General features: G+C 39.1%; 1 protein-coding gene across 1 annotated transcript in view; it reads right to left on the bottom strand.

Moving 5' to 3' along the window:
* TOMM70 (translocase of outer mitochondrial membrane 70) overlaps positions 1-4,310 on the bottom strand; it is a 32,438-nt gene extending 28,128 nt beyond the window's left edge. Inside the window, exon 1 of the mRNA XM_059392087.1 lies at positions 3,750-4,310. Coding sequence (XP_059248070.1) covers positions 3,750-4,076 — 327 coding nt within the window. The 5' untranslated portion in view covers positions 4,077-4,310. The remainder of the gene's footprint in view (positions 1-3,749) is intronic.
* Between the last annotated feature and the right edge of the window lie 13,803 nt (positions 4,311-18,113).

Here is an 18,113-nt window from a genome sequence, read left to right as displayed (position 1 = left end):
TTTATAAAATCACTATATGTGATGATCACATATAGTCACTGTGAAAGGAAATGAACTGGAATCTGTGTATAAGAAAATAAAATGGGTATCCTCATAATTACACATTTATATCCAGTTAAAATATACTTTTGACACTTTAGTTTGATAGTGTTTTTTTTCAATGGTTTCATTCCCTTAAATTTACCAAATTCCAAGAGCATATTTTAAAATTTGAGTTTCAGCTTAAAAGAAGTAGCAATCAACGGTGGAAAACTTAGAGCATGAGCAATGGTCTTTTAAAATACTCTATCAACCAACTGTTACTTTTATATGAATAAAAGCTAGGATAACAAGAAAATACCTGAAATAATAATAAAGTTCTTTCCCATATTATATTTTAAAAATCTACAACCAAGCCCACCTACTAAATCACAGTACAGAGCACTTTACCTAAGAACCCACTTGTAAGAACACAGTTTCTGCAGGATTATGGCTGTAGTTGATCCAAAATCAAGTGATTTATAAAAAGAATGCCTAAATAAGGTTTAAGACTGTTATAGCAACTTCTAGGATTGACTGGTAGAATAAAAATGAAAAGCTGGAGTTCTGAAAAAAATACTCAACTTGTGGGATTATGTGTGTGTACACACACACACACACACACACACACACACGCATGCATACCTGCAAACAATGAAGCTTCACTGGTAGATTTACTCAACCTCTGCTTTCTACCAAGCCTTGTATTAGGTTTTGAGAAGACAAAAGTGAGAAAGAGCCAGTCCTAGCCTTCACATATTCCATAGAATATGTGAAGCAACTCTAGTACAATGTGGTAAGTGCTATGGAAGGGAACAGTTCAGACTGTTATGTAATCACATAGTGGTATGCCCAGGTAAAGGGTTTCAGAAAAGATTAAAATACCTACATGTTATTTGAAGGATGAGAAGGTAGGTGTATTGGGCAGTGTTCACAGAATATCCAAAGGTGAAAAACATGAGGAAGTGTCAGGGTCCTGGGATTAAGCCCCATATCGGGTTCCCTGGGCAGCAGGAAGCCTGCTTCTCCCTCTCCCACTCCCACTTCCCCTGTCTGCATTCCATCTCTCACTGTGTCTCTGTCAAATAAATAAAATCTTTAAAAAAAAAAAAAAAGAGATAAAGTTGAAGAGGTAAGCAGGATCAAGATTATGGAGGGTCCTAAATGATGGCGGGTTTGAGCTTTGTTATGGGGAATAACAGAACACCACTTAATGATTTTAAGCATGGGCTGTCAAATTCTGGCAGTGACAAAAAGGATTTAGAAGACAATAAGAAGAGCAGTTATTCAGTTGAGAAGTAATGGCAGTGAAAATATAGTAGTCAGACTTAAGAATTTTCTAGATATTTTCCTGGACTGGATGTGGAAAACATGCAGGGAGCAGAAAGTTAAGATGATATCCAAGTCTCCAGCTTGGGAAACTAGTTAGATGAGGAACACTGATAAGAGACACTCTCAGGAAAAACAGGGGAGTCTGGATGTGAAATATTTGTGAAGTAATGAAGTGAAAATTCCCCTTAAATTTGGGTCTCTTGAGAGGTCTGGGCTATAGACAAGAAATTAGGGAGCTATCAGTATATGAGATAAATAAAACTCCCACACAGCAAGGAAGCAAGGGCATGGAAGGTTAAGAATAATTATGATAGAACATGAAGATCAAGAAAAGGAAGGGGCAGAGAAAAGAGCCTGGAAAGGACACCGAGAACAATCAGCAAGGGAGGTATCAAGAAATTTTTTAAAAAACAAAGATAACCAGAATATACTATGTCAGAAGCCACAGGAAAAGTTATGAAAATTAGAAGACAATGCGAAACATCACCAAGGATCAAGTGAGATAAAGACTGAAAGGTGTTCATTGTAGTTAGTCATATAGGAATGTCATTGATCATCCTGATTTTTAAAAAATAACTAGAAGCTTGTTTAAGGGGAGAGAATTACTTTACTTCAAAAAAATGACTGAAACAGAGGTTACTCAGTCTGTGACCCCCTAATTAAAATGTTTAACTACATTTCTCCCTTCCCATTCTAGAGTGCTTAGATTAGTGGTTCCTAACCATTTCATGTGGGTAACTCCTGTGTAACATTAAAAAAACCTGAATACCAGAATATATATTTTATCATCAGATTTAAAAAAAAGATAAAAAAGTTACTATACTCAATGAAGTTTTAAAGAAATGCACATTTCAAAAGAATCCCAAAAAGAAATGCCTAAGACATCTACATCTGTCTGTGTAGCCAGAATATCATTACTTTGTGTGTATGTCACAAAGTTTCATGTATAAAAATTATTTTTATGTTTAGTGATTATAGCACTAAAAGCTTTTGTGTTTCTCATTCATTCACTATTCTTCTATGATTAAAATTAAACAAATGAAATAGGAAATGATCAGAGAATTTCAGACATATGAAAATGACACACACAAGTGGGAATTCAAAGAATCTCCCGATTAACACTCTCATTAGCAGCACTCAGAGGCAACAATTTTTAGGGCTGGCAAAGTCATGAGACCTAAAATATTGTAATCTTCTTACAGTATGCGGATGACACTAGACCAGAGAGATAAAATAACTTCCCCAAGGTAACTATGCTAGAGAGTCCACAACAAAGTGCACATCTCCTAGTTCTCAGAGTCCATGGGATCTTCCAGCATACCATACCGCATCTTTTCTACATTAAAAAAAAAAAAAAAAAAAAAGGCGGCAATGTTTTACTCTCCCACTACAAAGACTATCTGGCCCTCTCACAGCCTAGCAAAAGCCTAATATATAGTGGGCATTAAACTATGGTAGTTCACTCCTACATCAAAACTTCCTTTAAAGTTTGACTATTTAGTAAAATCATGTCTTTAACCTGAATAATACAACATGGAAATGACTTGCAAATGTATTTGGGAGCTATTTGACCAAAGGTTTCTCTGAACTCTGATTTACTCTGAACTATCACTGTACAATCCCAGAGGCAAATAAAATCTTCCACCCCACCCCATCCCAGTATTGTTAAATGCAGCCAGGCTTATTCCCCACAGCTGTCAGATACCAAAAGGATTTAACAGTCGGTAACAAAACCATGCAAAGCAGTTCGCCAAATACTCTGATGCTTGGCCTAACATCAAAGAATCTTTATCACGCACGTCAGGCTTGAACATGTAAAATTTCAGGTAAAATTAAAAAATGAACTTAACATGCTTCTACCAAAAAAGTTTAAGAATTCGCTCCCACAGATTAAAAAAAAAGGCTACTCAACACCACTTCACTCTGCCAACCAACAGTCACTGTATTTACCTATCCCCTACCCTGAGAGACTTCATAAAACAGGGGTGGCTCATTATTAAAAGGTTATTACGGACCAAGTTCTAGGCCTTGGAAACCACAATTCATATCAACCACAATGTATTAATCGTAAATGGAATCTGGCTTCCTTCACTAGTTCAATACAATCTTCATATTTGCAAAAGTCCCCCGTACCCAAAACGCCAGTGATAAATGCTGTGTCACGAGAAAAAAGACAAGAATTTTTTTTGAAACCAAAAGGATTCTGTCAAAGAAGAACACTAACTTGTGCCCTCGGGCTATCCCAATCCCTACAAAGGCAGCCAGAAATGCGCTTCCCTAAACCCCTGTGCTGCCAGGCAGCTTTCGTCGGATGGGAAGCCCCCTGACCCGCACAACTGGTCAAGGAAAGCCTTCACCCGCTGGATTCCACCTCCACAGCCCAGGGCTGTTTCTCTCACCATTTCCAGGTGAGCACCGGTGCCCTCGGGATGTCCGCTGCCCGGGGCCGGACTGGCCCTACCCTCTGGGGTCTTCCGTTCGCTGTTACGCTTTAAACCGCCGGCATCACCTCGGCCCCCAGCCTCCCGGCGTCGCCTCTGCCGGCTCCACAGGTACATGGCACCTGCGCCCAGCAGCAGGGGCGCCCCGACTGCTAGCGCCAGCTGCCATCGCGGTAGGCCCCCAGTGCCAGGGCCCGCAGTCGCGCCGCCGCCGCCCACCCCACTCCCGGAGCTAGGCGCAGCCGCCGCGACCACCGCCGCCTCCACAGGCTTAGAGGCAGCCATGACGAGTGTCCGCCGCCGCCGCCTCCCTGCTGGTCGCGGGCGCCTCAGTCACCAGGTAGCGTGCGAAGGAACACCAGAGGGAGGAAAGGAAAGCCGTGGGCTAGCGAGCACGCTAGGCAGCGACAGCGGACGACAGAAAAGGGCCAGAGGTCACCGGAAGCCTAGGGCATGCCGGGCCAGACCCGGCCGTCCCTTTCCTCCCTTCTCAACTATGGGGGAGGGGGGGCGGAGTGAAGAGAAGAGGGGGAAATTACTTCCGGGTCAGGGAGAAACAGGGCGGGAGGGGGCGTCGTTAGTGGCCCTTTCTCTTCCCTTTCGGGGCGCTGCTGTTTGTGAGACTAGCTTCTAGGATCTTGGGCTTCCGGTGGTAGCCACTGTCGTTCCCTCCGCCTTCAGAGGGACCTCGTATCTGGGGAAGCGGAGGAGGGACGCACAGAGGGTGGATCTATGGTGCGCAGGCGAGCGGTGCGGAGTCTGCAGCGATCCCAAGAACGGGCGGGAGTAGCGGAAGAGTTGTGAATGTTATTGGTTGGCAGAAATGGTGGGCGGGGCGTAGCCCGAGTAGCCCAGTTTATTGGTGGAATTTGGGCTTCGTTCCCCCATTACCGCCACGTAGGCGCTTCTCAGACCTTTGGGGCCGGTAGTTTGGTTATGAAGTCCTGGAAACCAACGGATTAAAAGGACCGTTAAAGGTGTGTGAAGGAAGAACTCAGCCAGAGCTAGTCCGTTGTATCATCGATTTCCTTATTTCTATCGTGGCCGGACTGTAGTATGGAGGAATTTGAGATTGCTGGGGGCAACGGCAGATGGTAGAAATCAGACAGGGTGGAAACGGGCAATCTAAGTTGGCTTCCGCCAAAACGGCTTGAACAGAGTCCCCGCGGTTCACCGTCTGCACCAGTTACGAAAGCGATGACGTCTGTGTGTTGTTAATGAAGTTCTTGAACTGCGTGGGTAGAAATGCGAAGACCCAGAGTTCCTACCTGCTTGCAGCTTCCCTGTACATATTTGTGCCTTGTGCTGGATTTCTCCTGACATCCCAGCCCACGTCTCGATCCCTGGAACACCCGCGCCCTCCGCAGTGCTCTGATCCGCCCACCGCCTTGCGAGTTTTGCATTAGCTGTCTTCAGCCTTCTTAGCTGTCATATATCGAGTAGCTTTGTCAAGTCCTTTCCCCGTGCTCTGCACCAGACGTCTTAAAATACAAGAATTTCCCTTGCAAGGAATTGTTCGGATTTCATAGTATTTTCAGTAAGAAAAGACTAGTATTAATAGAGAATGAATCCAGAGCTATGGCTCCGCTTATCAAGTATACTGGTCTGCAGCCCCTTATATTAAAAATTTACAAAGGTTCATTTTGCTTTTGGGCGCAACAGAATTTTCAGCATCACAGTAGAACTACATAATGACTGAAAGATAGTTTATTTTAAATAGTTTATTAAAAATAGTTTGTTTAAAATAAAAATTTATTTATTTAAAATAGACATTAAATTAGAATGGCCCAATTCGAAGGTTTCGGTATCGTTGCTTTTTTTCTGCTTCATGTAGGTTCCTATTAGTAAACTGCTTTCAGGTAATAGGGTTCCGCAGACTCAAAAGGTGAGCTAAAAATAATAGCAACAGAACTGAGTTGATCAAATAGGGATTGTTGCAGGCAATCGTCTTTTCTTCCTTCCTGATTCCCAGCCCTCAGAGGAAAGTCTTCTGGCCCTTAATGCAATTTCTCCCTTGCTGTTTTAGAATAGAGTTAGGATATTTCTTTACCGCAGTTTCCATTTTTCTGCAGCCTCAAGGGATTGTAGAATGCTAGTAAGTACTATTGGCAGGAACTAAGTCATTTGAAGTTTTAAAAAAAACTTATCAGAATAGATAACGTTGTTATGGTTGCAACCCAAAAGTTACAAAGGGTTTACTGTGAAAAGTCACTGTATCCCTAGCTACCCAGTTCTCCTCTCCAAAGGTGATCAGTGTTAGAATTTTTTGAAACACTTTAATTAATATTTATCTAAAAGGCTGCTTTTATTGGTTTTAAGATTGGCATCAGTAAATGAATTTGTTCTTGTTACTTTTGTGATTTGTTGAACATAACATTTTCATTCCCTAGCCTATTTATCTCTTTTCTCCCATTTTTTCCATCATTTCCTTATTGATTATAGTGTAGAACTGAGTAAGAATGTCATTAGTTCTATGACCTTGCTGACCTAAGGCATAAATTTCTGAGCTGTGAAATAGTGAAAACATTCCTCTCACACCTATATGTGAAAGATTTAATTAGATAACATTTAATTTCTTTTTAGTATATTGTTTGTTACAAAATAGCATACGTTCATTACTTAGTTTTCTGTTTTTCTTAAATTTAAAGGAGAGAAGTAAAATTATCTCTAAGAAAATTGAAGTTTTGTATGTGTGAGCATAAACATTTTGTTTTTCCTGCTAGATTAACGGAATTCAATAGATTTCTTCACCTTTTCTGTGGTCTATCTTGGGAGTCAGTTGAAATGAGGTAGAACATAATGGACTGGTATGCAAGAGATCTGAGTTCTTATTCTAGATTTTAATACTAACAAGCCATGTGTGTGACTGTGGGCACCAATGTGACCAGTGGATTAGATGATTTCTAAGTCTCCTCCTACCTATGAAATTGTATGATTCTAGCCCCTCAATTGTTTGCTACATGAAAGCCTTTCTTGTTGGTAGAGTTGGTAGATAGCTGCTTGATTGGTGCTCAAGGCTTCCAGTGAGTCCATAAACATACTAAGCACATACATACACAGTTTGATCCCTTTCAATTTTTCCTTAGGTTTCCACTCTGTTTTTCTTCACTGCAAAATACTGAGAAGAATTGTTTATGCCTGTTATCTATACTTAGCATCCAAAATCTCTTATAATCTGGTTTCTAATTTTGTTACTAGTCTAAAAGTACTTTAAAGGTCACTTAATTCATTGTTTTTGACTTTTATTTGATTTTACTGAAGCATTTGGTATCATTGGTCTTTCCCTTCTTAATACACGGTTTTCCCTGGCTTTCAGGAGACTAAGTTCTCCTGGTTCTTCTACTCATTGACCAATTTCCAGATAAATGCTGTCCAATAGTACTTTCTGTGATGTTGGAAGTGTTTTTTTAAGCTGTGATATCCAATATGATTTGTTATCTGTTGATGTCCAATAGCCATGTGTAGCTATTGAGCACTTGGAGATACATCCAGTGTGACTAAATATTTTGTTTTCATTTTAATAGACTTAAATTACTTTGTGTGACTAATGATTACCGTATTAGATAGCACAGCTCCAGATTTTCCTCAAGTATAGTAATCTGAAAGAATTTGTGTTCTTTGTCTGCAATCTCTCCATTAGTAACCAAAGTAGGTCTCATTGCTTCAGGTACCATTTCTCTGAAGATCATCAATATCTAAGTATTTCTTAGTATGATGTATCTGTTCACCTCCTAGCCCTATAATTTCCTACTATTTTCTGAGCAGCTTTGCCTGGATGCCCCATTTTAAAGAATATAACTCATCATCTTCCCTCCTCAGTCTTTCCCTTTGTAAATCCCCTTTTTCTCACAATGTCACTGTTACCTTCCTAGCTTACACTTTTGTGTAAGTGTAAAAGTGTAAGTGAAAGCTTACACTTTTTGGACCTTTCTCTTTTACAACTATACTTACCTAGCACAAGTGAATGTACCAATATATGCATATGTAAACACAAAATCCTCTGTGAAGTCTTACTGATTCACTTGTAATATATATTTTTTTCCTTTTCATGCCCCCTGCCACCTCCCCGTTCAAATACATGAAAACACTTAGAAGTGTGTCTGGCATAGAATAGATGCTGAATAAATAGTTGTTTCTTCTCTTTTTTCTTTTCTCTATTTTCTTTATTTTTTCTGAATGCTGTGTCAGCTTCCCAGCTTCCAGTACCTTTCTTCTATGTGTTATTCTGCACTTAGATACTAGATTACTCTTCCCAATGCATAATCCCAGTTTCATTCTTGAGCTCAAAAACTGTTAGACCCTCGCCACTTCCTATGAGGTTAAATGTCTGGCCATCCCCTTCTTCTATACACTTCTTCTATTTCTGTGGTCCACATTGATAGCACTTGGCAGTGTTTAAAATTATTTAGGGGACCCGTCACAGGATATAAACTCTATGCAGACAGAAACTTTGTTTGTCTTATACTCCCAGAGCCCAGAAGATAGTCCTTGTAATAGTTAATTTCATGTGTTGACTAGGCCACATGTGCCCAGATATTTGGTCAAAAATTGTTCTGCATGTGTCTGTGAGCCTGTTTTTTCGATGAGATGAACATTTGAATCAATAGACTGAGTAAAGCCCAAATCAGTTGAAGGTTTGAAAAGAATAAAAAGGCCCACTTTTCCTCAGTAAGAGCGATGTTCCACAGCTTGACTACCTTGAGCTGGATCATTGGTTTTTTCATGCCTTTGGAATTGTACTAAAGCATTGGCTCTTGGGTCTTGCTTGAGCTTGCCAGCTTTCAGACTGGAATTTGCACCATCAGCTCTCTCAGTTCTCTCTCAACTGCAGATCTTGGGACTTCTCAACCTCTATAATTGCATTAGTCCATTCCTTTATAGTAAATCTTATAAATATGTATGTCTAGTAGTTTCTGGTTTTGCCTCTCTGGAGCATGCTAAGTAATACAGATTTTAGTACTAGGAGTGGAGTGCTGCTACTAGAAGATACCTAAAAATGTGGAAGTGGCTTTGGGCTTGTGATAGGTAGAGGCTGAAAGAGTTTTGAGTTGTGTGCTAGAAAAAGCTGAGGTTTTCATGAAGGAACTGTTGGTAGACATAGGACATTAAAGGCAATTCTGTTGAGGGCACAGAAAGAAAAAATGAGAGATGGAGACAAAGCTTTCATTTTCTTACATAAATATATAATCATGAACAGAATGTTGGTAAAATATGGATATTAAAGGCTATTTCAGTGAAATCTCAGAGGAAATGAGGAAAAGGCTATTGGAAACTGGAGGAAAGTGATTTTTCTCATAAAGTACCAAAGACCTTGGCTGCATTTTGTCCTAGTATCTTGTAGAAGTTAGAACATAAGAGTGATGAAATTGGATATTTAAGAGATTTCTAAGCAAAGTATTGAAAGTTCTTCCCATTGCTTATAGTAGAATGGAAGAGGAGGCAGATGAGTTAAAGATGGAACTGTTAGGTGAAAAGGAATGAAAACTTGGAGATTGGAAAATTCTTAGTCTGTCCATATTGCAAAAAACAAGAAAGCTTGTTCTCAAGAGAACACTAATGGTATAGCTGAACAATGATTTGATAGATCTTGATGGAACTCATGGGCTTCATCAGCCATCTCAGCAGAGGCCAGAAATAGAGATAGGATGATACCAGAAGAAGAAACACTGCCAGCTGGGACTAAGGAGAACAACAACAACAAAAATGCAATGGCACTGACTGTATTAAATTTTGAACTTGTTTGGGACCCCTTACCCCTTCTTTCATATTTTTCCCTTTTGGAATGGAAATGTCTATAATTAAGTCTGTCACACCATTGTATTTTAGAAGCAAATAACATGTTTGATTTTATAGGTTCACAGCTGGACAGGAATTTTGCTTCAGGATATATCTCAAGTCTCACCCATACTTGGTTTATATGATATTGAAATGAGACTTTGGACTTTAGATTTTAGAGTAGGTGCTGGAATGAGTTAAGATTTTGGGGGCTGCTGGGATGAAATATACTTGTTTTACGTGTAAGGGCATGAATTTGGGGGAGACTGGGATGTCACTCACTGGACCAAAATCTGTATTAGCCTCTTAGGGCTGCTATAGCCAAATACCACAGACTGTGTGGCTTGAACAATGAAAATTTATTTCTCACAGTTCTGGAAGCTGGGTAGTCCAAGATCAAAGTTCTAGTCAATGTGGTTTCTAGTGAGAGCTCTATTCCTGGCTTGCAGATGGCTGCCTTGTGTCCTCACATGATTTCTCTCCCATTGTGTCTCTGTCTCTGTCTATCTCTCTTTTTGTGGTAACTAGGGGAGAGAGAGAGAGCGCTCATGCACACAAGCTCTTTAGTGCATCTTCTTTGAAAGGCACTAATCCCATGAGACCAGGGTCCCACCCTCATGATCTAATTTAACCCTAATTACCTCCCAAAGGCTCTATCTCCAGACACTATCACATTAGGAGCTAGGAATTCAACCTAAGAATTTGGTATTTGTGGGGGAGACACAAACATTCAGTCCAAAGCATATAGTAAGCACACAATAGATATTGTTTTTAAGTAATTGATATTGAAGGGTATCAAAGATGGAAAAAATGACATATAGGATGAGATAGCTAGAATCATCATTTACTTAAAACTGAGTGTCCACTATATTGTGACCTTTCCTTTAAACTCCCCAAATACTTCTCTGGAACTTTCTTAAAACATAGCCCTTTTTACCTTGGTTTACAGAATTATACTTGACCTGCCTCATCTGTTAGACCATAAGCATCCCAAGTCAGAAGCTATGTCCAATACTTATCCTTTTACCTTTTATGGTGCCTAACATAGTGTCTCTAGTAAAGCTATATGTCAGAGCAAAGGGCTGTTTTTTCTTTCTGCATTGGGCCTATACAACAGTATAAATATTTTCCTCACAACTCCCACATTGCCATAAATACTTGTTATCATGTGCCACCCATACTCAGTTCTGAGTCCTTGAGCGGTGAGAATCATGTTCTAGTCGTCTTTGTGCTCCCGTATCTATTGCAAGGCTGGGCACACAATAATTGTTAACTTATTTATCCATGCAACATAATACCTGAAATGTGGTCAGTGCTGAGTAAAGAGTTGATGAAGTGTTTATTGACCAATTCCCTGACTGCTACTTCATTTCCATTCCTGTTGCCAATATTGAACAATCTGGTGCCACCATTGCTGTCCAACACCTACATCAGCTAAGAAACCAACTCGAGTGCTGCCACTGCTGCCACTGCCAGGAATAGTCTGCTTCCATTACCACCATTATCCTATCTACAGGTTTCCAGTCCCAAGCATGCTGTAGTTCCTTACCCCCTGCACCACTGCAGCTTCTTCCCCATTCCATTGGGGTCTGATTGGTTTGTCCTTCATACCCCACTTACGATATATAGTCTGTGCTTCCTCTGAGGCCTCATGCTGTTAATTTTGCCCCAGTTTTTCTCCTGATGGTTTCTGCCTTGTTCAACTTCCGTCAAAGCATTAGTTGAGTGGGTGGTGCTTCTTTGTTTCTCAGGGGAAATGTCACTTGATGATTCAATCAAGTGGCTGTTCTTTTTGCTGTCAGAAGGAGCCTCTGCATTTATCTTCAGGGAACAATCTACAGTCAACCTAGCTCCTTCTCCTTAGCTGTGACTGATGGCGCATATGTATACTTTAGGCACTCACTTTCCACCTTTCTGCCCACTCAAAGATTTGTAAGATCTATCTCATCAATCCTTATCAACTTAGCTCATTACCACCCACAAGAGTTTATGTCATTTGCAAATGTAGAAATGTTGCCTGGCTTATACTTCTAAAGATATCACATATAGATTATGTGCATTGTGCCCCACACAAGGATGCTGGAGCAAGTGGGGGCTGAGATCCAACCTGTACTTTACTCCTCACAGTCTGGTATCAGGCTATGTCTGCCTAGAGAAAGGTGTTCCATCATCTGAATTGCATGAAGATACTGGTCCATCACTAAATGATGGGCCTGCAGTGGAGTAGCTACCAATAAAGAGTGCCAGTGACTAATTCATTCCTATTGGACTAGGAGTGTTGGTTATGCAGACTTGATCTTAGCATTGATCTAGCACTGAACCTGAAGTCCTCTAGGCTATTCTCCCCTATCTTTACCTTCTGTTGTTTTTCTGAATCAGTGAAAACTAGCCTCAAATCCAACAATGAGGAGGAGACTTAATTTTGTTAAATTATGTAAAAAAGTAAAACCATAAAAAATAGTTTTTGTGCCTAGGTTCCTGTTATTTATTGCTGCTTAACAAACTATCCTAATGACAGTGGCTCAAAGCAACTTAGTGGCTTAAAACAGCTATTTTATTACATCTTAAAGGTTTATTGCTCAGGAATTTTCCCAGGCTTGATTGACTCCTGTCTTGGAGTTTATTCTTCTGGCAAATGGACTGGTCTGGAGAGTTCAGGACAGCTTCACTCAGGGTCTCACACCTTAGTGCAAAGGGCTTGAAGACTAGTCTGATTTGAGACTATACAGGGGGACCACTTCTTGCGGCCTTTCCAGCATGGCAATCAGGGCAGTCAGACTCATGTGACAGCTAAGGGTTCCTAGAGTGTCCCAGGAGCCCTAAGCAGAAGCTGCATAACTTTCTAAAACATCACTCTGACACCTTCTATGGCCCAGGTATGTTACTAAGGCCAGAACAGATTCATGGGGAGGCAAATTAGACTCCAACTCTCAATGGAAGAAGTAGCAAAAAAGTTGCAGTTCTTTTTAATCTACCACTATCTTCCGCTAAGATTTAACCAGTGTCACAGTCTTGCCCTATTTGCCTATGACACAGTTAGAAAAACATTTTTATTATAGAACTTTGATAAAGATAATCTGGAAATCTAAATAAATAATCATACCTAATAGTGAAATGTTAGTACTTTTCTCTTTAAAGCCAAGAATGAGTCAGGCATTCTGGGTTCTGTTATATAGTACTGAAGGTGTTAGCCAAAATAATAAGACAAAAAAGGAAATAAAGGGAGATTGGAGAGAAGGAAGTAACTTTTCATTATTTATAGATAATATGGTTGTCTCCATAGAAAATTTTTTAAAAGCATAATATACTAGAACTAATAATTTAGCAATGCTGCTGGATAAAAGATTAATGCTATTCTCAAATTGGTCCCTTATGTTTTCCAAAGTATTGGCTATTTTGTGGTTCTCGTTCTCCTGTTCTCAGGTCTGGCAGTTGCTTTGTTGTTTTCTTTTCCTCCTTCATGAACAACTATCCCAGGTCTTAGCTGTTGGAAGTTTGTCCCCACACTCTCCACTTGGGAGTGAAGTACATCTTGTCACCAGTATTTGCTGTAGATTTGTCCATGGATATTTTCCTCTACAATTGCTCTATTGGTTTTTATGTGGGGATTCAGAGAGGTTGAAAATCTATGCTATCCTCATTATTGTCTTCCCAGAATACCTCCAGATCAACAGCACTTTAATCTTGTAGCTACTCGTTTAGAGAAGTTTCTTTTTCTTGCTACTAGACATTTTTCTTTTTACCTTTATTATGAAATAATTATAGTTTCACAGGAAGTTGCAAATAAATGCACATGGGGGTCTCATACCTTTCATGCCACTTTTCATATATTGACAATTATAGGACAATATTAAAACCAGGAAATTGAAATTGATACAATCCACAAAATTTATTCAGCTTTCATCAGCTATGCACGCACTTGTTATATGTGGGAGTTACAGTTCTGCACAGTTTTAACATGTGTCATGTAACTACCACTGCAATAAAAATATAGAACTATTCCATCATCCCAACTCCCTCATGTTGAACTTTTATAGCCTAAACCCCCGGCTCCCAATCTTTAACCCTTGGCAATCACTAATCTGTTCTTCATCTCTGTGACTGTTATTTCACGTATGCTATATAAATAAAATTATATAGTATGTATTCTTTTGAGACTAAACTTTTTCACTCAGCATAATTCTCTTAAAAGCAATCTAAATTGTTGTATATATCAAATATGCACATTCATATGTAGGTTTTTGCATGAACATAGGTTTTAATTTCTCTAAGATAAATACCCAAAAGTGCCATTGCTGGATCATATAATAGTTGCATTTTTAGTTTTAAAATAAAGTGGTAAACTATTTTCCAAAGTGTCTGTACCATTTTTTAAAAAGATTTTATTTATTTATTTGACAGACAGAGATCATAAGTAGTCAGAGAGGCAGGCAGAGAGAGAGAGAGAGAGAGAGAGAGAGAGGAGAAAGTAGGCTCCCTGCTGAGCAGAGATCCTGATGTGGGGCTTGATCCCAGGACCCTGGGATCATGACCTGAGCCGAAGGCAGAGACTTTAACCCACCCAGCCACTCAGGTGCCCCTGGCTATACCATTTTTATGTCCCATCAGCACCATAATAAGAAGGATTTAACTTCTCTGCTTCTTCTCCAACATTTGGTGTTGACACTATTTAAAAATTTTTTTATCCACTCTGATAGGTATTTATAGTGATAACTGCTTTTGGTTTTAATTTTCATTGACCTGAGGGGTAATGATGTTGACACCTTTCCATGTGCTTAGTTGGTGTCTATTTTTTTCAATGTAATGTCTTAAATGTCTTTTGCTCATTTCCTAATTGGGTTCTTTGTTCTTTTAGTGTCAAATTTTGAAAGCTATTTATATGTTCTAGAAACTAGTTGGATATGTTGGCAAACGCAAATATTTTCTCCTAGTCTTCACCTTGTCTTTTCATTTTCTTCACAGGGTCATTTAAAGGGCAAAATATTTTAAAATGATGAGATTTAGTTAATCCATTTTTCCCTTTATGAATTACACATCTAGTGTGAAATCTAAGAACTCTTTGCTTTGTTCCTTTAAAAAAACTTTTAAAAAAGATTTTATTTTTAAGTAATCTCACTTCTATACCCAGTATGGGGCTTGAACTCACAACCCTGGGATTAAGAATCACAGTCTCCACCAAATGAGCCAGCTAGGCACCCCTTTGCTGAGTTCTTGATCTCAAACATTTTCTCCATTTTTTTCCCTTAAAGTTTTATAGCTTCATAATTTATGTTTGAGTTTGTGATCCACTGTGAGTTAATTTTTGGTATTGGGTATGAGACGTAGGTCAAGATTCATTTTTTTAACTTTTTTTTTTTTAAACATGGTGAATACAGATGCACATGCCCTGCTGGATGGCTGCTGTAAGATTCACTTTTTTTTTTTTTAAAGATTTTATTTATTTATTTGACAGAGAGAGATCACAAGTAGGCAGAGAGGCAGGCAGAGAGAGAGAGAGAGGAGGAAACAGGCTCCCTGCTGAGCAGAGAGCAGGATGTGGGACTCGATCACAGGACCCTGAGATCATGACCTGAGCCGAAGGCAGCGGCTTAACCCACTGAGCCACCCAGGCGCCCCAGATTCACTTTTTAAAACTGTGAATGTCTAATTGTTCCAGCACCATTTGTTGAATAGGTTTTTCCTTACTCAACTTTCCTTACTTGAATTGCTTTTGCACTTTTTCAAAATTTAGTTTAGATGTCTGTGTCTGTATCTTTTCCTGGATTCTCTATTCTGGTCCATTGCTCTATGTGTATTTCTATCAACACTACACTGTCTCTATTATTGTAGCTATACAGGAAGCCTTAACATTGTATAGCATGGTTCTCCCAATTTACTCCTTATTTTCAGAATTGTTTTAACTATTTCATGTCCTTTGAATTTCTATCAATTTTAGAATAAGCTTTTCCATGTCTGCAAACACCTGGATAGGAATTTGTATTAAACCTAGAGTTCAGTATGGGGAGAATTGACATCTTTGCTTCATGACTTACTCATGAATAAGCCTTTCCATTTCTTTAGTCTTCTTTGATTTCTTTCATCAGCTTTTTGTCATTTTCAGAATACAGATTCTGTACATGTTTTCTTAGATTTGTATCTAAGTATTTCACTTTCTTTAGGGGGCAATTATAAATGGTATTGTGATTTAAATTTTGATTTCCACATATTCATTTTTAGTATGTAGAAATGCAGCTAAGTTTTCTTTGTATTGAACCTGTATCTTGGGACATTACTGAAACTCACTTAAAGGTTCTGAGAGTGGTTTTGTAAATCCCTTTGGGTTTTATCTAGATACAATCATTATCTGCAAATAGAGACAATTTTATTTCTTTCTTTAAAATGTGTATGCCTTCCCTCACACCCCTCCCATTTTCGTCCCTTATTGCACTGGCTAGAACTTCTAGCACTGTGTTGAATCAGAGTGGTAAGAATGGGCCTTCTTGCCTTTTTCCTGATCTCATCGGTAAAGCTTTCTGCCTTTCACCATTAGGTATGACATACAGGAGTCATTTTAAAATAACATCTTTTCATGATTACAAAAGTGCTACATGATCACTTACAGAATGTAGAGAAAAATAGAAAGAACAAAAAGAAATTATCTGAAATCCCATGATTCATAGTTGATATTTGAGATCATACTAGTATAAACTATCTATTAGGGTTCTCCAGAGAAATAAAATCAATAGGGTCTCTCTCTCTCTCTCTGTGTGTGTGTGTGTGTGTTGGTGTGTGTCATGTAGAAAGAGAGAGGGCAAGATTTATTTTAAGGAATTGATTCACGTGATTATGGAGGCTGATAAGTCCAAAATCTACAGGGCGAATCAGGAAGCTGGAGACCCAGGGGAAGCAATATTGCACTTGAAGTCCAAAAGCAGTCTGTTAGTAGAATTCTCTTGCTTGGGGTAGGTCAGTCTTATTTTCTATTCAAACTATTTAGTTAAATGAGGCCCACCCACATTATAGAGGGCAATCTGCTTTACTAAAAATCCACCAATTGAAATACAAATCTCATCCAGAAATCTTGCCATTTGTGACAACATGGGTAGACCTAGAGGGTATTATGCTGAGTGAAAGAAGTCAGACTGAGAAAGACAAATACCACGTGATTTCACTTATATGTGGAATCTACCTATAAATGAATAAGCAAACAAAAAGCAGAATCAGACTTACAGGAAAAGATGCCAAACTGATGGTTGCCAAAGGGATAAGCCAAATGGATGAGGGGGAGTGGGCGATACAGGCTTCCAATTATGAAATGAACAAGTCATGGGAATAAGAAGTATAATATAGGGAATACAGTCAATGATATTGTAAGAACATCGTATGGTGACAGATGGTAGCTACACTTGTAGTGAGCATAGCATAACATATAGAGATGTTAAATCACTATGTTGGACACCTGAAACTAATATACCATTATGGGTCAACTAGACTCAAATGAAAAAAATTTTTAAAATTTGACTTGCCACAAATAAATAACAATTTATATTTAAAGAATTTGTAAATCTCATTCACAAATGCTCTCATGGAAATCCAGAATAATGTTTGACTAAATAGCAAGGCACCATGGCCCAGTCAAGTTGACAAATAAAATTAACTATCACGGTGTATTATATTTTGATTTTGTCACCAAAGATTTTATTTTGAGAAGTTTCCTGTGTCATTAAATCCCTTGATATTTTTTATGATTGCATAGAATTCTGTTGTATGAAGATGCCTTAATTTATTAGCATGGTCTCCAATTGTGCTTTTAAGATGTTTCCACATTTCTATTTTATTTTATTAAAATATTTTATTTATTTATTTATTTATTTATTTGGGAGAGAGTGTGTGTATGTGGTAAGGAGGGGCAGAGAGAGAGGGAGAGGGACAAGCAGACTCCAGACTCTGTGCTGAGCATAGGGCAGATGGGGGCCTTGATCCCACAATCCGAAGATCATGACCTGAGTCGAAACCAAGAGTGGAGCACCTAACTGAACCACCCAGGCACCCCACATTTTTGCTATTTGTAATAATGTTATGATGAACAAATTTCCTCTGCATACCTCTGATTATATACTTACAATACCAAGAGGAGAAATTTCTGGGCCAAGGAACATGAATATTTAAAACAAATCTTCTTAATAAACTCGCTGTATTTCTTTCCAGAAAGACCACATTTATACTAAGAGCATATGGCATTTGGTCCTCAGAACAGATCGTTCTGGAGCTTTGTTAAAGTCTTTATTTATAACAGTGTGAAAATTACCCATTGTTTATTTATTTATTTTTTTTAAGGATAATTTCTTTGAGAGAGAGAAGGGGAGGAAAGAGGGGAGGGACAGAGGGAGAGGGAGAGAAAGAATTTTAAGCAGGCTCCCTGCTGAGTGACGAGCTGCACCTGGGTGGGGGACACATGGGGCGCAGGGGTGGTTAATCTCACAACCCTGAGATCATGAGCTGAGCCGAAATCCAGAGTCAGGTGCCCATCCAACTAAGCCACCCGGCCACCCCTGCTCATTGTTTATT

The sequence above is a fragment of the Mustela nigripes genome, chromosome 2 (assembly GCF_022355385.1).
Source record: "Mustela nigripes isolate SB6536 chromosome 2, MUSNIG.SB6536, whole genome shotgun sequence".
Taxonomy (NCBI): domain Eukaryota; kingdom Metazoa; phylum Chordata; class Mammalia; order Carnivora; family Mustelidae; genus Mustela; species Mustela nigripes.
Note: the sequence above shows the minus strand (reverse complement) of the source record. Positions and strands in the feature narration are given on the sequence as shown.